At 35.6% G+C, this 24224-nt stretch overlaps 2 protein-coding genes across 2 annotated transcripts in view; both read left to right on the forward strand.

Moving 5' to 3' along the window:
- Nucleotides 1-11179, forward strand: spi1b (Spi-1 proto-oncogene b). Its single transcript, XM_059347348.1, has 5 exons — nt 1-396; nt 930-1020; nt 2319-2515; nt 6275-6425; nt 10435-11179. The coding sequence occupies exons 1-5, from the start codon at nt 355-357 to the stop codon at nt 10743-10745; spliced, it is 792 nt and encodes a 263-aa protein (XP_059203331.1). The 5' UTR covers nt 1-354; the 3' UTR covers nt 10746-11179.
- A 4768-nt stretch (nt 11180-15947) lies between these two features.
- Nucleotides 15948-24224, forward strand: part of mybpc3 (myosin binding protein C3) — a 55044-nt gene continuing 46767 nt past the window's right edge. The window contains exons 1-2 of the mRNA XM_059347359.1: nt 15948-15972; nt 21963-22232. Of these exons, the coding sequence (XP_059203342.1) occupies nt 15948-15972; nt 21963-22232 (295 nt within the window). The remainder of the gene's footprint in view (nt 15973-21962; nt 22233-24224) is intronic.

Raw genomic sequence — 24224 nt, forward strand, 5'->3', positions numbered from 1 at the left:
ATGTGAAGTTTCATGGTCTCCCCTGACAAATCATCAATGGCCAGGAACCTTTAGCAGACACACTCTATTGCTCCCACCCACACTCATTTTACAGAAGTCAAAAGTTCCTTTTTCATTTTACAGTCAAAGAGCGGGCCTTGTTTATTTCATTTTATTTCAAGCAGCTGAAGGCCTCCGAGAGTAGCTCAGGTCATAAGTGTGTGCTATACAATAAGAGAGAGAGACAATTTTTTTGGTTTTCGTTGAGTGAGAGGAAATTTTGAAACATTGTGCAATGGTGCCGCAAACGTTTTGAAAGGTTGTGAGAGCGTTTTATCCTGCAAAGAGAGTCGGTCCGTTGGAGAAGAGGTCTCCATGTTGCATCCGTACAGAATGGAGAGCTATCTCATCCCGCCTGTAAGTATCATTTATTTTTTTATTATTATCTAAACTGTCTGGAGACTTTCAGGCATCTGAGCCTTAAAATTTGAGTCTGACTAGTTGGTTTTTAAATGCAGAATCAAACAGAAACACATTTAAAAGTCAAGAGGATGGGAAACTTGTGTTATTTTACGTTAGGTGACTTAATGTGTGTCTACTTCAATTTGAATGCAACACACAAACTGTAAAGTCTTTTATACTCCGGGTGACATGAAAATGAAACTCAAAACTTCTTGAGAGTTTCAGAACAGCAGTGGCGAGAAAGAAAAGTCATTATTGTAGCACAAATGTTACTCCTGCCTCATCTGATTTACAAATACAAATATATTCAGAAACAATGTGAACATTTTATACAAGACAAACGTGAGTTAATTATTTCCTTTAAATTATTTAAAAAGAAAAAAAATATGGGTTAATCTGCATCATGTGAACCAGCCAGTAACTTTTTTATTTAACTTTGTGAGTTATCGTGGCTGAAATTGTTTTTTTTTTATTTTTTCCTCTTGCAGCACTCAGAAGAAATGTACGATCCTGAGATCTACAGACATCAAATTACAGAATATTATAATCCATATGTTCTAGATGCAGATATCCAGGCAGGTGAGTTTTACTTCAACCTGTTTTTTGTCTCATTTAACCACCACTTTACTAGAGTAAATTTCAGTCACTGATGTTTAAATTAAAAACATTTAAAAATGCAAATGGATGTTGATGACTGTGGGAGCAAATCCAATGACATAAATCTTGTTTTTTTTTATTATAAAGTGCTCTTTATTTTCACTTAAAGAAATGACTGTCATTTTAGCCGTCTAGTCTTAATCTTCACTTTAATCACCAGACCTGATGTGTCTTTTTTGGTGCCTTCACTGTACATAAAAAGCCTGCAGTGTGTGCAGCTGGAGCGCACCGCATTAGGGTGTAAGGAACACAGGAAACAGATGCCTTTTCTTTCGGCCGCTACGACTTACAGACATAGAACCAACTTTCGCCCCATGGGGTTAAGTTGATACAAGAGAGGTGCTTTACTTTCCCTTGTAATCAACTGTTTTGAATATTGCACCAAAACAATCTAAATAGGGGGGGTTGGAAGAAAAAGTTTTCCTGACTTTATGGCAAAAAATACCCTCACTGAGTAGGCGCCAGTTGTCGTGATAAAAATACCTCATGTCTAACATCTAAATATCAAACATCTCATATCTATGTGTAATTTCTTTTAAAAGATATATACAAATTAAACCCTTACTTATACTGATATACAAAAAATGTTGTCTTGCTATGTTACAATAAATGTATGATTCATTATCTAGCTTGATTCATTAGTTTTATGCACTAGTAGTAATTGTTGCAGTGCATTAGAAACACTTGTCCACCTATTAATTGACTACTTCTATGTCTGTAGTTACACATAAAATATGTTTAATTTGGATTTTGGACTTTTTAAATGATCTTGTTAAATGATTGACGACATTCTGAAAAAAAATAAAATAGAAAGAAAATGAAAAAGGGTGCAAACTCAAAGTCAACGGGGGCAAGTGAGGTAACAAACAGGAAAGAGCTTCATGCTGAATTCTCTATTATTCTCCTCATTTCACACAGTTTATGCAAACTCAAGCATTATGAGTAAGCAGCTCGTCGTTAAGTCCTGTTGCTTTTGACTTAGTGGTTTAAGAATATCCTGTGACAAAGACACTGTCTGGCGTTTTTCCAGAGTCATCTTTTAACTGTTTCAAAAATGTCTTTCTGCTGTACTGAATCATTTAAATGGCATGTTCATGACGTTTATCTGCAGCTTAGTGGGGTTAACTCTGTCTTTTAGTACAGTAGTAGAGTCCTTTGTGATCAGAAGAAACAACAAAAAGCTGTAGCCATTATGCTGTTTCCTACGTCTCTCTCTACAGATCACTGGGAGTTTCACCCTCACCCCCACACACACCCAGTAGAGTTTGAAAACCTCCAGGAGGCCAATTTCACAGAGCTGCAGAGTGTGCAGGCTCTCCACGGGCCCGGCCTCATACGACACGAGGCCATACGCTACGAGGCAGAAAACATGTTGGATCCTAATCTTGGGGCCCATCCACATGTGTTACAGCAACAAGTAAGTACTTCTGTCCCCCAGTGAACACACACACACACACACACACACACACACACACAGAGTTGCAGCCACCTGCACACAACAAAATAAGTGCAAATCTAATTAAAATGCTTATTATTTTTTAATAAAGTAACATTACTGGTAAGTTGTGCAATGACTTTAATCACTCATGTTAAAGGAATGATGACTAAAGGCTTTCATAAACATGGTATTGTACTAATTCCACTGAAATTAAAGTTCCAAGGAAGAGGCACACTGCAAAAACTGACAAAAAAAATAAGGAAATTAATAACTAGAGTTAAGCAAATACATGCTCGAACGAGTAAAATTATCTGCCAGTGCAGTAAGTACATTTTTCTTTATAAGAACTCTTTAAATAAGTTTAAAAAATATCTAGGAACTGGAAAAACCAATGATGTGTTGGATTAACTCCAAATGTACTTATTTTGAGCAATTGTGGCTTGAATAGCCCAGCTGTAGTAACATAGAAATAAGCCAGAAATACTTGAAACGAGCATGTTTTGGTGGATAGAAAATGCTTTTGAAATAACATTTAAACTACGTGCAACTAAAACTCTCAATTGGAACCAATATTTTAGGTAAAAACTCACCATTTTCAACAGTTGAATAGCTTGAAAAGAATGAAAAAGAGCACAATGTCAATCCTAAAAACAACTGTTCAAACAATAAGATAATTAAATAAGCACATATTAATACTAATAATTAAATAAGCACATAAAGCTATGGTCAGTGGGTAAATTTTACTCAAAACAATATAATTAAGATACTATTGCTAGATATAAGAAGGAAATACTTGGTAAGCTTCATGTTTTTTGCAGTGCAAACTGTTGGTTGCTGGGAAATGTCACACAGAGGCTTTATGACCTCCAAACACTCACTGATCTTGGTTTAGTGCCCAATAACGCCTCTAAATCTCAAAATATCCTCGTAGCTCACTGCAGACGGCTTTCAACTCAACATAATTCACAGTTAGGTTTCAAATCAGAGAAAGGATTCAGGGAGCCGGAGGCCTTTTTTGGCTCCTGAGAAAAGAATCAGGAAGTGAATCTTTTGAGTTACAAGAAAAAGTTTATTTTTTAGTTTTCTTTTTAGATTTCAGTTTTAAAAAGACCATTTTCTTTGAATAGAGTCTGAATGCTCAGTTAAGCTCTGTGTCACAACTGCACACTTCACCCCCTTCAGTTGTGAACCAGTGAACCAGAACAGAGATATCTGGTTTTTAAACAAGTCAACATCTAACACACTCACATTTAAAACTTCTTCACTTGCACATAGCACAAGCAGAGGTGCAAAACGGCACATTTATCCAGACAGCACAATTCAAGGCAGTTTATATTGATATATATATTTTTTGAATCTAAAAATATCTCAAATCTAAAAGTGAATCTAAACTTAAGTACAAAACAAACTAATTTGTTGCTCTATTATTAATTATTTTAAATTCTAGTCAAGATAACAGCTGAATGCATCACCAATTTCTACATTTGAGGTCACAGTGTGGACAAAACTGTCATGAATTTAAATATTTCAGTTCATTAGTAAAGTGCTGCAACTAGCGGATACAGTAGTCTACATGTAAAGTAGTAAAAAGAAAAAAAAACTGACAGATTTTTGAATGTTTAGCAACATATTGGGGAACCTTAATGACACCTATTGTTATTTCCAGGAATAGATGATAATTTAACAACTAATTATTTACTTTGAACTCATTTTTTCCAACTAAAATTGCAGTTAATTTTTGGGAAATTTCCTTTATGTACAGCAAGTGCTGGTCACAAGTGAACCTCAATTTGATTTGATTCTATTTGAAGGATTTTTTTAAATTATTAGTATTTTCAATTTTAATTTATTTCATTTTCATTTATGTTCTTAATGTATTGGGTTTTTAAAAAATATTATTATTATTGTTTTTTTATTCACAAATTCAATTAGAATTCAGAGTCAGGTGGCATATTGACAAAATTGTGAGACTTCATATTCCAGTTTTCAGTGTTTTTTTTTAGTATGGAGCACATACAGTATATATATATATACAGTAACACACACACAAAAAAGCCTACTTAAACAGAAGAAATGCTTATTTCAGCTACACAACTCTTGTTGTTGCTGTTTGTTTCCTTTACAACAGAGCCACAAAGCACATGTGCTCCAGGTCACATGATTATTTGCACTAGTGAGCGAGTGAAACTTATCTTCTGCAAAAACAACTGCCATTTTTAAAACGGGCCGAAAATGTGTTTGTGTATGGGGGGAAAAAAAGAAAAGGCGTTAATGCATCAGTTGAAAGGTGATATGAGAAAATCAAGGTTCACACATGGAATTCACATGGAGGTGTTGGTGAAGGATGATGAAGTGCTGCCCACCCAGGCGTACAGCTGTAGCGGTGTCCACACATCACAGCTCATGCAGCGATGTCGCCTCTTTCACTTACAGTGAGAAGGTCTTAGTGCAAACACACACGTCAGAATATGCGTCTGATGGTGATTATTTCTGTATGAGTATTTCTGTAGCAACATAATATCTCTGAACTGTAGTTAAAAATATTAATGTGCCATAAAACATCCCAGAATATTTATGGAGACATGGTTGTTTGAAGGTGTTTCTGGTAGAATCAGAACATAAAGATATTTGTTTGACAAAAAGTAGTAATATTAAGTAGATTTACCTCAGTAAAAGTATCAATGAGACACTTCAAAAAAATGTAAATCCAAGTAAGTTCAGCATTCAGAACTTTAGTTCAAGTTAAAGAGATTTTAATTTAAATTAATGTCACCATCGATCGCCGGATGAGGTCACAATATGGACATAACAGACTCTTCAACCCACATGTGTGTAAACGAGTAAATAAATTGGGCTGTTTTGTTCATTTTTTTTTATCCTTTTTGTGTCTTTTTTAGTCATTTTGTGTCTTCTGAGTTTTTTTAGCCATTTTGTGTCTTCTGTGGGGTTTTTTTGGTCATTCTGTCTTCTCATTTTGTGTCTTTTTTTAGTCATTTTGTGTCTTTTTTTGTAATTTTGTGTCTTTTTTGTGTAATTTTGTGTCTTTTTTTGGTCTTTTTGTGTCTTTTTTAGTCCTTTAGTCCAACATAAAATTTGATTTTGAATCTTCAAAAACACCTGTAATTACCGCTTATGGCCACAGGTGCCGCCAAAGACAACAAAACGGAAATCTTTGAGATTTTAACTTTAAATTAACGTACAGAAGTATTAATGAAATCCACTTGAACTGTCAAGATTAAAAGTAGTCATAATACAGAGTGGTCCCTGTCAGTTTTATATTTCTAAATTATTGGGTGATTATTGGTGATACAAATATGTAAGTGTTTAGCTAATGCATCATGTTTTATCAACCGATCACATTATATATGTATAAAAATAGAAACAACAGCTAATAAATGAATGTAGTGGAGTAAACGATACAATATTTTCCTCTGAAGTGTAGTGGGGTAGTATAAAGTATCCAAATACACATACTTTCAAAATACTGCTAAAGTATTAATTTATGAACTAAGGACAAAAATAGAAACACTCTTCATGTGACCTGTGCATTGATTGTGACAATTGCATCTTTTTTTTGTTTGTTTTGACATTTTTTGAACATATCATTGTGCTTGATTTATTTTTCTCTTGGTGTAATAGTGTAACCAAACCAATACAAATTATAAATGTAACATTCTCATTCAGTTTGTATCAAACAGTATTTTTGATTGAATTATCTTTGACTCCTTTGTGTTGTAGCTAGCGTTCTTCCCTCGGGCGTTGTATCAACAACACGTGTCCCAGCGCAGCTCCGACGATGAGGAGCACGGAGGACGAAGTCCCCCTCTGGAGGTGTCTGACGAGGAGTGTCTGAGGGATCGAGTCCCTTACGTCACAACAGGAGAGCTGGGTAAGGATATACATTTACAAGGCCTTTCATATGGGCAGTGGGGGCGCACCAGGCTAACGGCTTAGCAGTTAACACGGATACTTTAAGACAAACCAACTGTGCTGGCCATGTGAGGATTCTCAACCATCCAGGTCACGGTATATCTAGAAGTGCTAAGTCACTGCACTTGACTCTTTAGTCTTAAGACTCTGAGTGTTGCAGCAGGCCAGTGTTTTCTTCCTCGCATCGGGCTGGCCGAGAGCTTGAGTCATGTCAGCTTTGTGTTCTGCTGACAATTTAAGATGCACTTTTAGGATGAGCTTGCACAACTGCTCATACACTGCTAGTCATGCATCTTTAACGGAAGTGGGCACAGAAAGACAGAGTGGTTGTCTGTCTGTTAGAAATGTTCTCGGTCTTTAAGGGGAGATTTTGATGTTGGACTGTGGAAATAATCCATTAGGTTTATGAGGAGAATTGCAGGCGATGCCAAGTGGCTTCCCCCTTTGGGGCCTTCTGATGAGGCGCTCTCTTGTCAGAATTTTAAGGAGTGGTCTTCTAGGCAACCCTGTCTGCTTTACCAAGCTCTACTGCATACATATGGACAGACCCACATAGGACACTGAGAAAACTGAGAAAACTAGAAAACTAGGGACCTAATTTACTATGCAGCTCAGCACTGTGTGTCAAAAAATGTGCACACATTGTTTTTGTAAGGTGCCTGTTCAAATTATGAAAGTTTAGTGTTTCTGTTTCCATACACAGATTTGGTGCTGAATTTGACCAATTCGGACCACTTGAGATTTGATTAAAAATTGTCAAAAAACCCTCCGAAATACCACATTAAGACACTAAGACCATGAGGAACCCCATAGAAAAATACCATGCTGTAATTAGGCTTCCAAAAATGTTTTGACATTTAGGGATTTATGCAACAATGGCATTGTTGGTGGGATAGGATGTCAAACACCTCTGTTCTGTAAACTGCTGAGAAACCCCATATTATCAACATGCCTAAGAAAGCCATAAATCCTCTGAATGCTCCAGGTCTCTAGTTTGTGGTTGTAAAGTACTAATGGTTTCCTTTGGTCTTCCAGTTTGATATGATACTGGTATCACCATTAAAACTGAGCCCTCTTCAGCCTCTTATGGACAGTAATGCCATCCGGTATTGCAGCACTTCTGTAAGTCTCAGAGGCTTTAAAAGAAAAAATGGTTAAAGGGCAATGTTGCTGACCCCAAATATAATGTTAACCTGATCGCTTCACAGCATCACAGTTTAGTGACGTGCTGAAAGTGAAACTCTGATCACCCTCCAGCCTGTTACTCTGACAAACTGCCTCCCAGATGTCTTCATCAACAACAGCAGTGAAACACTGGTTTATCTTCAGTGTGTGCACCATTGACGCTGCACTTCAAACAGACTGTGCATTGTTGCACGCACAGCTGTTGAAATCAACAATTCTAGTTGACATGAACACCAACACAATGCAGGAGGAGTTCAGTGAGCACCCAGGGTGCTTTGGAGCTAGTTTAACTGGACGTTGAGGGGAGGAAATTAGCCTTATATTAGTTTTTAGAGGCACTTGATGACTCGTCTATGTTTTCTAAAACGCTGGTGTCCTATAATCCCGTGTGGGATGGGGGCTTGGGGTGGCAAACTTCCATTTGTCACGTATTGTGGGTGGACGTGTCTGGCAGCAACTCGGCGCCTGCTCTCTACTTCCCCTTTTGCTAGTTTAGGATCTAACAGAAGCAGCTGAGCCTGAGTAGTGTCTGGTACAGCGTCTGCACCGCCTGTAGCTAAGTGCTTTGTGAATAATATACCTTTGTAAATATTTGCATGAGGTCGTTTTTTATTCAAGCACCTCTGTGAGCACTTTGGTGGCAGTGAGTGTGAGTGTATATCTACTTCACTGCTACTTACTGCACAATGCCCACATCAGGACAGCCCTTTGCATTCGTGTTAATGCCGTTTTTGTCTGAGCATGGCCTTGCAGGGTCCATTTGGAATATGTGGGTGTAGAAAGCAATAGAGACAGATGCTTAAGTGACCATGGTCCTTGGAGTCTGGAGACCATCTGTCCGGCTCAGGTTCCTAACAAGGTTAACAACAGAGGCAACATGATCCTTAAACTACCATGTATTGCAAGTGAAGTAATTTTAATCTTACAGTGTTATCCTCATAAACTGCACACCATATACATGTGGAAGAAGTAGCACAGAAAGTCTCTGAACCAAACATCAAAATGAGTCTGGAATATGATGCCAATGAGGAAGTAACACAACAACTTGCATTCTTTCTAATGGCCAGCAGGGGGCGACTTGACTGGTTTCAAAAAGAAGTCTGATTATATAGACATTTATTAGAGAATAACGTTATTTCTCACATATTTTGCATCAGTAAGCATTTTCTGAAGAGATTTATGGTCTCAATCGTTACATTCCAGTCGCCTTTAATACAGCTTTATGTTCATTTTGTTTATTAGTCCTATTTAGAGTTAAATAGACGATCAAGCAGGGCAGGTTTTATTGTTTTTTAAATTAAGACCTTTGACCCTTTCAAAGTCTGTCAAATGTCTTAATCAACATGCAGTTCTAATAAAAGACACTACTAGACCAAGACAAAGACAAACTAGAATCATTAAAAAAAAAGTTTGAATAGCCTGCGAACAAAGTGGTGACAGGAATATTATCACGGAGAACTTTTAAGCTGCAGTGAATGTGAGAACTTGTTCAGTATTGAACTAATAAAGGATGATAAGTATATGTGTGTTGTTATGAGGTAAATGTACAGTGTGATTCATTTTGTTTCTGATACTTTCTTCTCTTGAAAGTTCAGCACTCAAACATTGAGCTTGATCAGTTCTGCTGTATCGGTTCAGACAGCTGTTTGTACAAACGTGTGATCTTCCTTATTTTATCTTCATATTTGATTGCAATAAGCTACTTTCACAGCAGTTCATATGTCATCAACTACATTTATCAGATAGCACCATGACAACGGGGATTACACTCAATGACTCACGTAGGATGACAATATCTTTCGTCGTCATTGCATTGTCTTGCTAAGTTACTTCATATTCAATACCATAAAACAGGATCTAGAACATGCATATGGTTCATTCATTTATAGTGTCACTGTGCCAAAACCAAAAAATTTGGCTTTTTGTTAGTTTTTAGAATTATTTTCTTATTCTTTACATTCAGCAAATAATACAGTATAACTAAATCTATACATAATGCATTAACCCTCTGGGACCACTATGGACATTTTCAGCCATATTTGTCCTTTTTCACTTTTGTTTTGGGAATAATTTTGGCTGTGATACTGCAAATGGTATGATTTTTGGAAGAAGGTTTTTTTTTTTCTTGATATATTTTGTAATTAGAATTTCAATTTTTCTAATGGGTCTATAATATACTGTGTACAAATTTACTAAATGTCCAATTACAAAAAAATTCTATAAAAATTAATATTTTTTTCTACTTTCTCCCACATAAACCTCTTAAACAACTTCCGCCCTGCTCAAAACTACCAAAGGTTTAAACATTTTGAGGATTTTGACCCTTTAAATGCCAGTTTGATTACATGTTGTCACTGTTTTTCAAACTACACAAACAAAAATACAAAAAATGCATCATAATCAATTTTGTTCTTAATCTTTGACATAGCCATGACTGTGATAAGAAACAATGCCCCAGCCAAAAATAATTTATTATATGGAAAATAACTACATTTTTGTGCTTTTTTTTTCCATAAAAAACATCAGTGACATTGTGCAATCAAACTGGCATTTAAAGGGTTAAAATGCCAAAAATGTTAAAACATTTGGTAGTTTGGAGCAGGGCGGAAGTTGTTTAAGAGGTTTATGCAGAAAAAAAGCTGAAAAAATACGAATCGGTTAAGTTTTTATAGCGTTTTTTTGGAAGTGGACATTTTCAGCCCGAAGGGTCTAAAAGGGTAGTAAATTATAGTGAGGGTTAACAGAGGGTTAACAGTGGAATTGTGTTTGTTTCCCCCCAACAGGCAATAAAAAGAAGATCCGTTTGTACCAGTTCCTGTTGGACCTTTTAAGGAATGGCGATATGAAGGACAGTATCTGGTGGGTGGACAGAGAGAAAGGGACTTTCCAGTTTTCTTCCAAACACAAGGAGGCTCTCGCACATCGCTGGGGAATCCAGAAGGGAAACCGCAAAAAAATGACCTATCAGAAGATGGCTCGAGCTTTACGCAACTACGGCAAAACTGGAGAGGTGAAGAAGATAAAGAAGAAGCTGACGTACCAGTTCAGTGACGAGGTGCTGGGGAAGACTCATCTGGAGAGGAAATACATGTAGGCGTGAGGGATGATGAAGTCCCAAGATTCATGCACCAAAAGTGTTGAGGCGTAGTTTCTGGTGTTAGATGCTTAAATCAAACGTGCTGATCTGTAAATTGCATTTTGTGAATAGCACCATTACTGCTGTACAGTGGGATCAATAATTATAATGTACAGTCAAAAGGAGAGAGAAAGGGAGGGGGACATATCAGACCCTGAGGTACTGTGCATATGTATTGTTTAAATGCAGGTGCACCCACACTTATATATTGTTTTTGGAAAAGTCTGTTTGACAATTTTCAATGTAAAACACCAAATTTTGTGTCATGTCAAGTAACTACAGTAGACTTGAAACTCCCCAGTATACCCGGGCTTTCTTGCTACTGTGTGTGACTCTCTTTGTACTGGACAGGCTTAAGTTCTCTTCTACGTAATACTATGTGTATGTATATATATAATTCCATATTTAAAACAGCATGGATAACCAAATAAAGCATTAAAGTGGCTTTACATGGAATTCAGACCATATACAGTCATGGAAACAAATATTTTCTTCAGTTTCTTGTTAATTCTGGTACAACTAAAGGTACATTTGTTTGGACAAATATAATGATAACAACAAAAATAGCTCATAAGAGTTTAATTTAAGAGCTGATATCTAGACATTACCATAATGGTTTTGGTTATTATCAAGAAAACCATGGGAAATTTCTAGATAACAGTTCTTAAATTAAACTATTGTGAGCTATTTTGTTGTCATCATTATGTTTGCCCAAACATATCTACCTTTAGTTGTACCAGGCATTAAAATTGAAAAAAAGAGGAAGAAATTGAAGAAAACAATGGTCTAATAATTTTTTCCATGACTGTAGATTGCCTAAACATGGCGGTGGTTGAGCCGGTGACTTGTGGTGGTAACGCCACCGCGAACAGTCCCAAAAACAGCGACAGTGGAGACAGAGCTAACAGTGAAACTTGAGGGAGAACCAGCAGGTGACTGATAGACTTCTGCAACAATGCTGTGGGTCAGAAAGGCGTTATCAGAGGTAACTGCCGTGTTAGAGCAGTGAACATCGGCGCAGGCACAAAAAAATGACTCACATGCACAAACACGTGCAGCCGGACTGGATACTTCAACAATTTGTTGTTGTTTGTTAAATTAAAAAACACACCGGGGGAGCATGGCATCAATCTCCTGTCAGGATGCCATTATGTAATACCTAGCGAATGTTTTTTATTGCTTCATTAATGTTCTGAATGTCTCGTATGGCCCCTTTAATGGGAAATGGGAAAAGACCATTATAAGATCATGATTATTTACATGAAATACATGATTATTTACATGTTTTGTACAAAAACATCAAACTCTGTATGTTATAATTAATAATTGCTTGTAAAAATAAATTGTTCATATACACATGTGTATGGTAGCTGTTTGTAAGTGATAACATCTCACATCAGAGGTCAAACATAAAGAAGAAGTAGAAGAAGAAGAAATAGACATTGTATGAAGTTGTGTTGTGTTACAGCTATAAAGATGACTATGAGGAACTATGAGGTTAATGCACAGCGTGAGGTGTTAAGTGGCCTGTCACCCGGTTCTTACATACTGGACAATATCTGCCTGTGTATGTTGACACACTGCAGGCGGGTGATTCTCATGAAGCCAGTCTAAGTTATGTCTGTGAAGATTATAAGGACATACTTTATTAAACTTAATATATTTCACTTTTATATGATTGAACAATATAGCCATAATGAGGCACAATTCATTGTTTTGTGTTGAAATAATATTTTCTAGATTTTTAAACATATTTTTTGATTCACAAATTCATTACCGTAATGCATCCAGATAAAAATGTCATGGTTTCCCCACACTTATATACAATAAATATTTAATAAACTTTATAAAAATAAATATACATTTGTTTAAAAATGTATAATTTGACAGAATATAATCAAACATAATGGTTTTTAACAATTTATAAAGAACAAAATCAAACAAAAAATGGTTAAATGTTACCGTAATGATAGAATCGGTTGCATTAAAACATGTGTATATTTTAATAAAATACATTTTGGTGATACCAGCTACCCTTCAGCATATTTAAGTGCTTGCCAAAGAAAAAGAAAAAAAAACCTTTCGTTTTTTTTAATTTAAAAAATGTGTTACAGTAATGAATTTTGCTCACATTGTCTCTAAAAATGTCAGAAAATACCTTAACATTTTTTAAATAGATTATAAATTCTTATTAAACAGTGACTTTAGATTGTATATGTTATAAAGGGTCAAAGAAAATATGTATTCAATGCTCTTGGATTTTTTGCTATGAGCTGCACCATGTTCATGAGAGGAAGATACTGTCGCTCTTCCTTGAATGCCTTGGTCATGCAATAATAACTTATCTGTGTGTTTCTGCGTAGTTCTCATAGTTTGTTCCCTATTGATGACGTGTTTCTTTCTTTTTTATAAACAAAGCAGATTTTAGCGTACCGTGTGAATTTCCATGCTGACGTGCTTATGAAATAAATCTTATCAACTTCACCTTACTTTTTACTCAAAAATAGGAACTTAGCTGTATTCACAACATCTCAAAACCAGTTTTGCAGTTTAAATTCAGTTTAAGCAAATGGAGTAAAACAACACTAAAAAAAGAACATTTAATAAAACATACATGCATAAAGTGCAACATAATACAAACACTCTAATACAAAGGAGTAATACTATTAAACTGTAGTTTGTAGTTGCAGTAAATATAAAAATACTGCAGCACCTGGTGTCCCAAGAGCCAACAGCTCCCCTCAATGGTCAAGTTGTAATTGATACCCAGAAGAGAACAGGTGAGAACATAGAAAGAAATGGCCTTGAATAGAATAGAACATAGAACTAAACAATGCAATTGAAGTTAACCAGAGTTGGATCATCAGACGAATTACTTACTTACTTTCATAAAAAGACATTAGATTAGATTATTTCTGAGTGTGTTGAAAGAAAACTACGTCAAACACATTTACAGAAGTAAGGGTAAATACATCACAACAAGGGCTCTGTGATAAACCAACTTAAGCAACAAACATGGTCACTGTGGTCAAATAAAACCACTTCTCATGTTTGATGACTGGTCCAGCTGCCATCTGCAGAGTTCAGCTGGTGCATCGAGAAAACCGCTCAAGATTGAGATCTTCTTCTCATTTTTGGTCATTATAGTCAAGTATTCATAGTATATATACACATTTATGTTCATATTACATGTTTATACTGTTTAATGTTGCACAGTTAAATGTATCGTAGTACAGTAAAATGAAGTACAGCCAACTAAAATATATTAAAGAATGCATTTAAGCATTGAATGTAATATTACGGTAAAATTATATTAGTACTGTTGATTTCATGTTAAAGATTGCCATTTTATTCGATATTTTACCAAAAAGTTCAACTGTATTTATTACAGTTAAGTTCTGGTGACGTTTTTTTTACCGTAAAAATAACAGGTTTTTTTTGTTTTGTTTTTTTACAGTGTGATGCTATATGTCTGATATTTTAATACATCTTCAAATTAATTCACAACAGTTGCTAGTTGCAACTTATGGTTGCTTAAATAAACACAGATAAGTTTTTTATTTAAAATTGATTAAAGTGTTTAAAAAGATTACTTTAGTAATATAAAGCATATTATACATTGTAGCAAAGTAAAGTATAGTATTGTAGCCTATACTATACTATACTATACTATACCATACTATACTTTACTATACGATACCATACTATACTTTACTATACGATACTATACTTCACTATACTATACTTTACTATACTATACTATAATATATACTATACTTTACTATATTATACTATACTTTACTTTACTATACTATACTATGCTATACTATACTATACTATACTATACTATAGTACAACTAATGTGATATTACCATATGTTTGAGAAATGATTCAACTGTGTTGGGCCTCACCCCTCTTAAGCAACTATAAACCACAAAACACTGTTTGACTCTTCACAATAATATGATTATTACAAAAAAATATAGAAAATAGAGTATATATAGTAAAGTAAACTATACTATGGTACAATAGGGTAAAATATAGTATGGTATAGTAAAACATAGTACAGTAAAATCAAATAGTAAGAATAGTAAAGTATGGTATAATATAGGATAATCTAGTAAAGTATAACATGGTATAGTAAAACAGTAAAACACAGGAAAGTAGATTAAAATGTTGTTTAGTTTTGTAAAACAGTACAGTAAAGTATACTATACTATGGTACAATAGGGTAAAATATAGTATGGTATAGTAAAACATTGTACAGTAAAATAAAATAGTAAGAATTGTATAGTATGCTGTAGTAGAGGATAATATGGTAAAATAGCATGGTATAGTATAGTGTAGTATAGTTGAGTAAACTATATCCTATAGTATTGTATTGTAATATTGTAAAATGTAAGAAAAACAATATAAAGTAGTATATGAAAAACTAGTATAGTATAGAAAATGATAGTACAGAAAAATGTAGACTAATAGGGTAGAGTTCTTAATATTTATTTTAACCATTTGTAGATTTATATAAGTGCCTGTGTTTTGTGTTTCTGGAAGCTTTATACTAGGCTTGTATTTTTTGTGCTGGAAAAATCATAGAATGCATGTGAGGTACGGACTGTTTAAAGATAAAAATGAATGTAAAGAAAGTCAAAACCAAAATGAACCTGGACTCTGTGGAGGGATTCCTTAAAGGGAAACACACTCATCCCTGCCAGCAGATAAAACAAACTTATAGATCTCATATTCTCAGCCATCCTCTCGTAGTCATTCTTAGTTTTACAGGGTGAGCGGGTGCAGCAGCACAGATGTGGGGAAAAGCAAAGAGACTTTTTCTGGAGTCAAGGCTCTAAATTTAACCACTGCCTAACATCCCATCCCCTCCCTCCCTCTCAAGGCCTATCATTCAGCCGAGGTGTTGGAGGAAAGGATGGTTGAAATATAGCCCGGGGTCGGACGTGAGCCAGGGAGGGGGGGCTGGGATGGGGAGGGGTTGGTTGTTGTGTTTTTTGACATTGTGTTAGGAAAAAGAAAATGGTTGAGGGGGTGGGATGGTTCATGAGAGGAGGAGGGGGGCTGACCACTATTAAAGGCAGGGGGTCGAGATAGACGGCAGACTGTTTGGGAACAGTGAGTCACACTGTGGAGGAGAGGAGATCATTCAGGATGCCAGAGCCAGTCAAAAAAGCAGGTAAGTGGGCTCATTCAGCTACAATTTAAAAATGTATCATAGCGCTTAGTTATCTCATAAAAATAGAGCATTATCTAAAAACGTTTGGGAGGGGGGAAAAAGTCTACAGTACAAAAAAAAGTATTAAAAAAATCAGTTTAATTTAAAAATACCGGCAGCTGTGGTGGCCAGAACTTCACCGTAAAAAATACACTGAGTGGGTTTTCTAGTGTACATTTAAATGTAAATATTATCAGAAACTGATGGTATTTTTTCCTTTAATTTTACATGAAAATGTGTGTTTTCTACAGTTTAAAAGTTTTGTACATTCCTTGATTTAGGGTAATTGAAAGCGTCTCCTATGGTGATATTCAATTGTGTCATTCATTCACACATCATGGTATTTCTCCATTAATTTTACATGAATATGTTATATTTTTACAGCAAAACTTTGTGTTTTCTACAGTTAATGACAGCAATAGTAAAAGTTTTGTGCTATTCTTTGATTTACGGTAATTAAAAATGTCTACTATGGTGATATTCCATTTTTTATTTTAGGCCCTATTTCTGATGCAATTTGACAGTGTTTTACTGCAATTTCTTCAAACATTTTTTACAGTGTAGAAATGTCCTGTTGTCAGAATTGTGGACTTATCATCATGCTGCAGCTGAATATCTAGTCATGTACTTTACTTCCATTGTGCAATATTCTCCTTAAAGACAAACTTCTTCTTAGAAACTATTGTGAGAAATTATTCAACTGTGTTGGGCCTCACCCCTCTTAAGCAACTATAAACCACAAGCAAACCCGAGTTCACATGAGACCTGCACGCTGTTATGTTATGTGTTATGATAAACACAACACACTGTTTGACTCTTTCACAATAATGTGATTATTACAAAATATATATACATATAAAAAAGGTTGTATCAAGTTTGTATCATGCTTTTTTTTGTTTAGTTGTGCAAACAGTGTTCTTTAAGTTACTGGGGTTTTTTTGTCATTTTTTCACAATTAAAAGCATTTTTTTGCATTTAAAATATTTTTAATATAAATATAAAATATATAAATAAAATGGTATAAAACTAACATATCATTGGAATTGACAGGATAATTACTTTGAGCAAAAAAAAATCTGTAAAATGTAGAAACTGCAATTTTTTTCACAATTAAAAGCATTTAAAGCATTTAAAATAATTCTTTAATATAAATATATACAATATATAAATAAAATAGTATAAAACTAGGATATCATTGGAATTGACAGGATAATTACTTTGAGCAAAAATAAAATCTGTATAATGTAGAAACAGCTATTTTTTTCACAATTAAAAGCATTTAAAACATTTAAAATAAATATTTAATATAAATATAAAATGTATAAATAAAATGTTATAAAACTAGGATATCATTGGAATTGACAGGATAATTACTTTGAGCAAAAAAAAATCTGTGAAATGTAGAAACTGCAATTTTTTTCTTGTTTAAAAAAAAAAAAAAAGACCAAAATCGAATAAACTTTATTGAAGCCACAGCAGCAGTAGGACCATAATAGATGCATTGAAAAGTAACTTTAAAACTTTATCCAATGTTACGATATGCAAATGATGCATTCTGCTATATCAAATCAAAATCAAATCAATCAAATCAAAATTACTTTATTTATCCCCGAGGGGAAATTCAGTTAGTCTGGTAGAATCTCTTGAATATATACTACTTTAAATAAGTGTATTGAGTATAAAATTAATTTGGCGGGTAAAATGTCATTCAGAAAGTCGTGACCCATGACTCAAGTAGGTGGTAATAATCGCTTGGTGCAAATACTCACGTAGCCAGAAGCCAAAATGACAACTGTACTCAACATACTGAACCGCATGCAATTATCCATCCCCGGTACAAAGTGTTTTCCAGTAGTGTGACAGTCATTCTAAGCCCCTTTTTGGCCGGTCAGGAACTCAGTTAGACGTCACTTGATCCAGGTGGAAACAACGCCTGATGCGAAATCGACACTGTCACATTTCCAGCATCACCGCATTCACAAAATGCACCGCTGATCCAGACAGGATTCCAACTTGACAAATGAGTGTGCACAGTTTTCTCTCCTCTCTTCGGTGGGAATGGCTTGTTGTGTGAGGCTCGACATCTCACATATCAGATGACACATTGCAGCCCAAATGGCCGGCTTGTGTGTGCTAAGACTTTTAGTGTTGTGGATTTGTTCAGGATAATTACAGTTATGATCATCTTGCACTGTTAGATTACTATCAATTATTATAAACACCCTGCAATAAACAGGATGTTTATAGTGTTTTTAAGTACTGCAAGGTGCGTGGCTTGCTTTGGCGACTTTAAAAATACAATTATATCAAAGCTTATAATTTTAAAATAACAGTATCAAATGATAATGTCAAAACAATGTGACAATGTGAATATAAGTGATGGAACCTCAGAGCATTATCACCTGAGTCTGCAGCTTCCCTCTGAGCTTTATAGCAAGTTATAGTTTAACTATCCGGCACACAAATTTGCTTTTTATCTTTTTTATTTTTGTGTGTGAAAAAGCTCTAAAAAAATCCACTGTACAGTTCCTGCTCAGCACCAAACAGCAGACAGACGAAGTAAAAAGCTAACTGGTGAATATTTAGAAGCTAAACAACCTGATATTTCCCTCTGGGGTTGGTGGAGACCAAAAACGGAGCTAAAAGAAAGTGGATATTGGATTCATCAACAGGCCACAAACATGACCTTAAATAATAAGGATGTGTAAATTAAGAACTGTTTCGGTAACAAGTTTGTCATATCAACCTAAAAGGTGATGTCAAAGTTGTGTTTCCCCTGCTCTCAAGTGATCAAAAAAATCAAGTTTTGGAGGTTTGAGACAAATTTTAATCCAAATCCAGCCTATGTTTTAAGTGTAAAAAGCGAAAGAAGGCTGGAAGCACATCAACTCTGTCTCCCTCATGCCTAGTATTAGAGGAAACATTGGGGAGATTCATGTTTTAGCCTCAGTCAGACCCAAAATCAGATGGGGAGTCTGCTTTGCACCAAGCATACGTATCAGAATGGTAAAAGTAGTTAGCATTTTTAAGCTAATGTTGAGTTTAAGTTTATGTTGTTTGTTAGCTTGTAACTGGCAGTGGCTGACACAGCGAAAGTTTCAGCTTTTTTCTCTTCTGGCTTTTCATTGGCTTCAAAATTGTGTGGAAGTAATCCATCTTGTCCAGCGTATCTTTAAATCTCAGACTGTAGTGAAGTGCTCAGACATCTCTGCCTTCAGAGAAATGTTAAACGCCTCTCTAGTGACAAACTTTACATGAATACAAGTCAGTGTAGTCAAGGTCAGACAATTAAAGGGACATAAACATAGCAAAAACACATTAGGTGCTTTTATATGGGCATTATACAGACAAAATGGGCACCCATAGCACCACTTGTGGTCAAAAACGCTGCAGGATGCCTTTAAAACAAGCAACTAGATGATTATAGTCACAGAATTACATCATACTATTTATCATAAATACACGAGCAATGCGTTCTGATTGCCAGCTGTGTATAATTTGTCAGTTGACTGTCAACGTCTGGTATTTAGATGCTAATCAACAGACTCCAAATAGACGCCTGTTCTATTGTTCATTTCATCTCCACGGTACATTAACACTAATTGTTTAATCTTAAATCAAACTTCCTTAAACAAAGTATACCATACATATTTCCTGCGAGTCAACCAAAATTCTTTAACTTAATTTGATATCAACTGAAACTCCTTAAACTTTAAATGTGACAGCGGTGTGAAAGGTAAAACAGCATGACTGATTGACAACATGACAAGAGGTGTCGTAACAGTGGAGTCTGCCGGCTGCAGACAGCCTGAGGGCACATCATTCATTCTGCGCCTCCAGAGTCTCAAAAATAGAGTCCAGTTAATCCCTCGACTATGATACCTGCGCGGAGCCCCCGTTGCTGCTGAAGCCTGCCCGCCTCATTTATTAGTACAGTACATATGCGCCCTATATATAAACCACGTAAGGTCATCCAGCAGTACGTGGAGTTATTGTTCTGTACGTGGAAGTTAAACCTGGGAACAATATGCATCTGAATTAAGCCGACATACATGTCATGATTCCAAACACCTGGTGTTGCTGTTGGACACATGTCTGCTCTCAGAGCTGTCACTTACAATGACTATTTTTAGGTCCTTTTTTTTTTTAAGATGACAAGTGTTGGAGAATGACATGTGCTCATTTTATAACTTTTCAAAAGGTAAAAAGACGTCTCTTCACAGCAGGAAAGGTAACAGATGGCGTTTTACACAATGAGTGTAAAACTTGCTAATTATAGACTGTGTGACTGTAGACACCATTTGGGATCACGACCCGTGTTACTGTTACTGTGGCTGATATGTGCAGCTAGTATTATAATTCTGTGCTGATGTTCAGTTTGTTTTGCATGTTCCAGATGTGTCCTGCTGGGTTCATTTCTATCTGATTTTGTCTTATCTAGTTCCATTCGACACCACGATCAAAAACAAGCAATGTTTTGATTTAATACTAATTAGGGCTGGGTGATATGGACCAAAAGTCATATTCCGATATATTTAGGCTGAATATCGATATACGATATATATCCCGATATTTTTATCGCAAAGTGAGCAAATGTTTAGACAAAGTCAAAGCCAAATATGACATGTTAAAAGTAGTTTTATTGAAACCGTTTATTTAAGTGAAAATAAATACAATAAAAAAATTTTTTTAAAACAGATGCTGAAGTGTTTTCAGACCTTGAATAATGCAAAGAAAAAATTCTTAAACAACACAAAACTCATATTTTAATTTAGGAAGAGTTTAGAGATCATTATTGGTGGGGTAATCTCGATCTCTCAATCAAAGAATAGGATTTGGTTCAGGTGATCAGCTGATCAGTGTCTCATTAAGGAGAATGAGGAGGCTTGTGTTGGACTGGCTGCCATAGATGTAGAGATGCTAATTTAAGAAACATTTGTGAGGGTGGTCTCTTAATTATTTCTAGAGCTGTACAGGTATATCTCAAAAAATAAAAAAATCAAGAAAAAGTTCAATATTTTTTGTCAATTATTTCAGAAAGTGAAACTCGTATATTATATAGATTCATTACGAGTAGAGTGAAATATTTCAAGCCTGTATTTCTTGTTATTTTGATGATTCTGGCTTACAGATAATGAAAACACAAAACTCAGTGTCTCAGAAAACTCATGATATTCAAATTTTTTGGAATGTACTAGCAAGTAAAATTTTTAATTATGCAATGAAATGCTACTATGAGGACTAATATCATAACACGTTAAATAAATTGGACTCACTGAATCAAAAAGAGTCTCAACTTTCCAGTGATACCCAATTTATGCAAATCAAAGAAAGCTTAGTATGCAAAAATATTAAAATCCAGTAGGGCAAAATAACAGATTGATACTGCATGGCTTCTGTAGTGCAGCAACTATGTAAGAGAAGAGCAGCAGCACACAACATAAGACGTCTTACAGCCAGATGTTTGTGCTTTGAGACGTTCTGTGTGGACTGGGAAAAGGTGAATTCATTGGTTTTCAGCTAGCCCCACCCAGTGTGCTGCAGACTGTACAACACTGTTCTTTTTCAGCTCCGCACAGCTCACGAGCCTTCTTCTTCTTCTTCTTTTGTTAAAATATGAATGGCTCATACCCCTCTATACCTTCTGTCTTTCTCTGCAGTTTGTATCAGTACAGTTTCTGTGATGTTCTTTTTTCGGGTATGGCGTCTGTTTTTGAATGAATGAAAACTGGGTCTATTATTTCATTTAACAAAACACTTAAGGTGCAAAGAGTAAACCTATTCATACCTTTTACCTTAATGTAACAGAATTCTAATCAATGTTCACTCAGAAAGTTTTAGTACAAATGTTTCTCCTCAAAATTATTTGATTACTTAGAGTGAGTGCTAAAAAAACAGTCTAATTCTTCTAAAGGCTTACGTTTTGTATTCAACCCACCTTTTATCTTCAGTTTCAGCATTTGCCAAGAAACCAAAGACTCAGGAGGCCGAGGAGGGCTCCTCTGTGGTCTTTGAAGCAGAGACCGAGAAGCCTGACGCTAAAGTAAAATGGCAGTGCAACTCAAAGGACATCGCCAGCGGTGACAAATATGTGATCACAGCCGGCGGAAACAAGCACTCCCTCACTATAAAAGCTATTACCAAAGAAGATGCCAATGTCTATGCAGTGATTGCTGGGGGGTCAAAGGTCAAGTTTGACCTGAAAGTCGTATCAAAGCCAGGTGGGAGACTTTGATGCTGCAGCTGTTTGTTTGACGCCTCTGCTGGCTCACCTGCGGGTTGTGTAGTGGTCACAGAGCACAAAGCACAATGTAGCACTCACTGCAGGAAACCACCGGGGCAGAAGAGACGTGGTGCACTGCATGATCTTAATGTTTCTGCACGTGAACTCACATTCTGCACACTCTGACAGCTTCACGACCACTCTCTGAAACAGCTCTGTGTGGTGTATCTTTAAGAAGTGTTTGGCCTTTTTATGTAGTGGAAGAGTGAGAGAGTGAAGGTGGGAGACATGCAGGAAAGACTCCGAGCCGGGATTCGAACCCAGGCCCGCTGCGACAAAGACTAAGCCTTAGTGGTATAAACTCTACCAGTGAGCCACCAGGATACCCCACGTTTATGCTTACTAAAGGAATACTTTGACATTTTAGGAAATATGCTTATTAGCTTTCTTGCAGACAGTAAGATGAGAAGATTGATACCACTTAGTTATTTGCAGTGGTGGAATGTAACTAAGTACATTTACTCAAGTACTGTACTTAAGTACAATTTTGAGGTATTTGTACTTTACTTGAGTATTTCGATTTTTTTTTGGTAAATTTATTCTTCTACTCCACTACATTTAGCTGCCAGCTTTAGTTACTTTTCAGGTCAAGATTTAACATAAAACACGATCAATTAGACCTTTCTCCCCATTAAACCTCATAACAGTAGTTAAAATTACCCCTACCTTTAGAACATTAAATTGTTTCTTACATAAATGCATCAATAATAATAATAATAATCCAATAATATATTTAGGATAGAAATAACAATCTGAGTGGGTCCATTCTGCATAACGAGTACTTTTACTTTTGATACTTTAAGTACATTTTGATGCTGATACTTTTGTACTTTTACTTCAGTAAGTTTTGAATGCAGGACTTTTACTTGTAGTGGAGTAATTTCACAGTGTGGTATTAGTACTTTTACTGAATACATGTCTGAATACTTCTTCCACCACTGGTTATTAAATGTGACAGTTAGCATAGCATAAAGAGAGAAAGCCAGCAAAACAGCTAGAATGGCTCTGTCTAAAAGTAATAAAATCCACCTAACAGCACCTCGAAAAACATAAGTTTGAAACAACGTCTTGACATCTCTTTGGGGTTGGGTTTTCAGAAAGCTACTGGCAAGAAAAAGTCTCATATTACAAGTAGTAGAAGCAAATTATTATTCTCCCTGTTAACAATTTTCCAGAAAGAATACCCGCAATAATACATAAATAAAAATAAGGTATTAAATTCAAACGTTGACTGACAAAAACATGGAAGGAAATGTTATTATGCCTATTATCATGACTTTTATGTTTAACTGGTGACAGAACACCTCCAATTGCAAACAATGTCAGTTTTTTCCTTTGCATTATGAATGTCAATGCCAATGACTTCATCACAATGTAAAATGTATAGGCCAGCAAGAGAAACACTCATACACATGTGATGTGGGCCACATCAAGCAGAGTCAAAGCTGTAAGCTCGAGCATTTCTTGGCTTATGTGCTCAGCATGCAATTTCCATTCAAAGGAATTGGCACCATCTTGAAGTCCTGTATCCAGTTCTTAATATATCCATGACATAATCTGCCTTAAAGGCATACTATGCATAGTGTTGCCTACTATTTGTAAACAAAACATTAAAACTCCACAGCTTAACAGAGGCGTACATAAACCCCAGACTTGCTCTCAGATTTGTCCGCTTGGCGTTCTTCCTCGCTATATTTGCATTTTTATTAGCGCTGTGTTCTATTTTAGTAGTTTTGTGCACAAAAGTTTGCACCCAGAAATGTCCAAAACACAGCAAAATAAAAATAAAAGAGAAAATACAGACAGGGAGCAAAATCTCTGCAGATACAGACAGGCCATAACACGTTAAATTACTGATGATAGAGACAAATTATCTTTTATGAATCTATACATTTAAAAGCAACATGGTCTCACAGGAATCCGTGAAATA

This window comes from Centropristis striata, chromosome 2 (genome assembly GCF_030273125.1).
Source record: "Centropristis striata isolate RG_2023a ecotype Rhode Island chromosome 2, C.striata_1.0, whole genome shotgun sequence".
Classification (NCBI taxonomy): Eukaryota; Metazoa; Chordata; class Actinopteri; order Perciformes; family Serranidae; genus Centropristis; species Centropristis striata.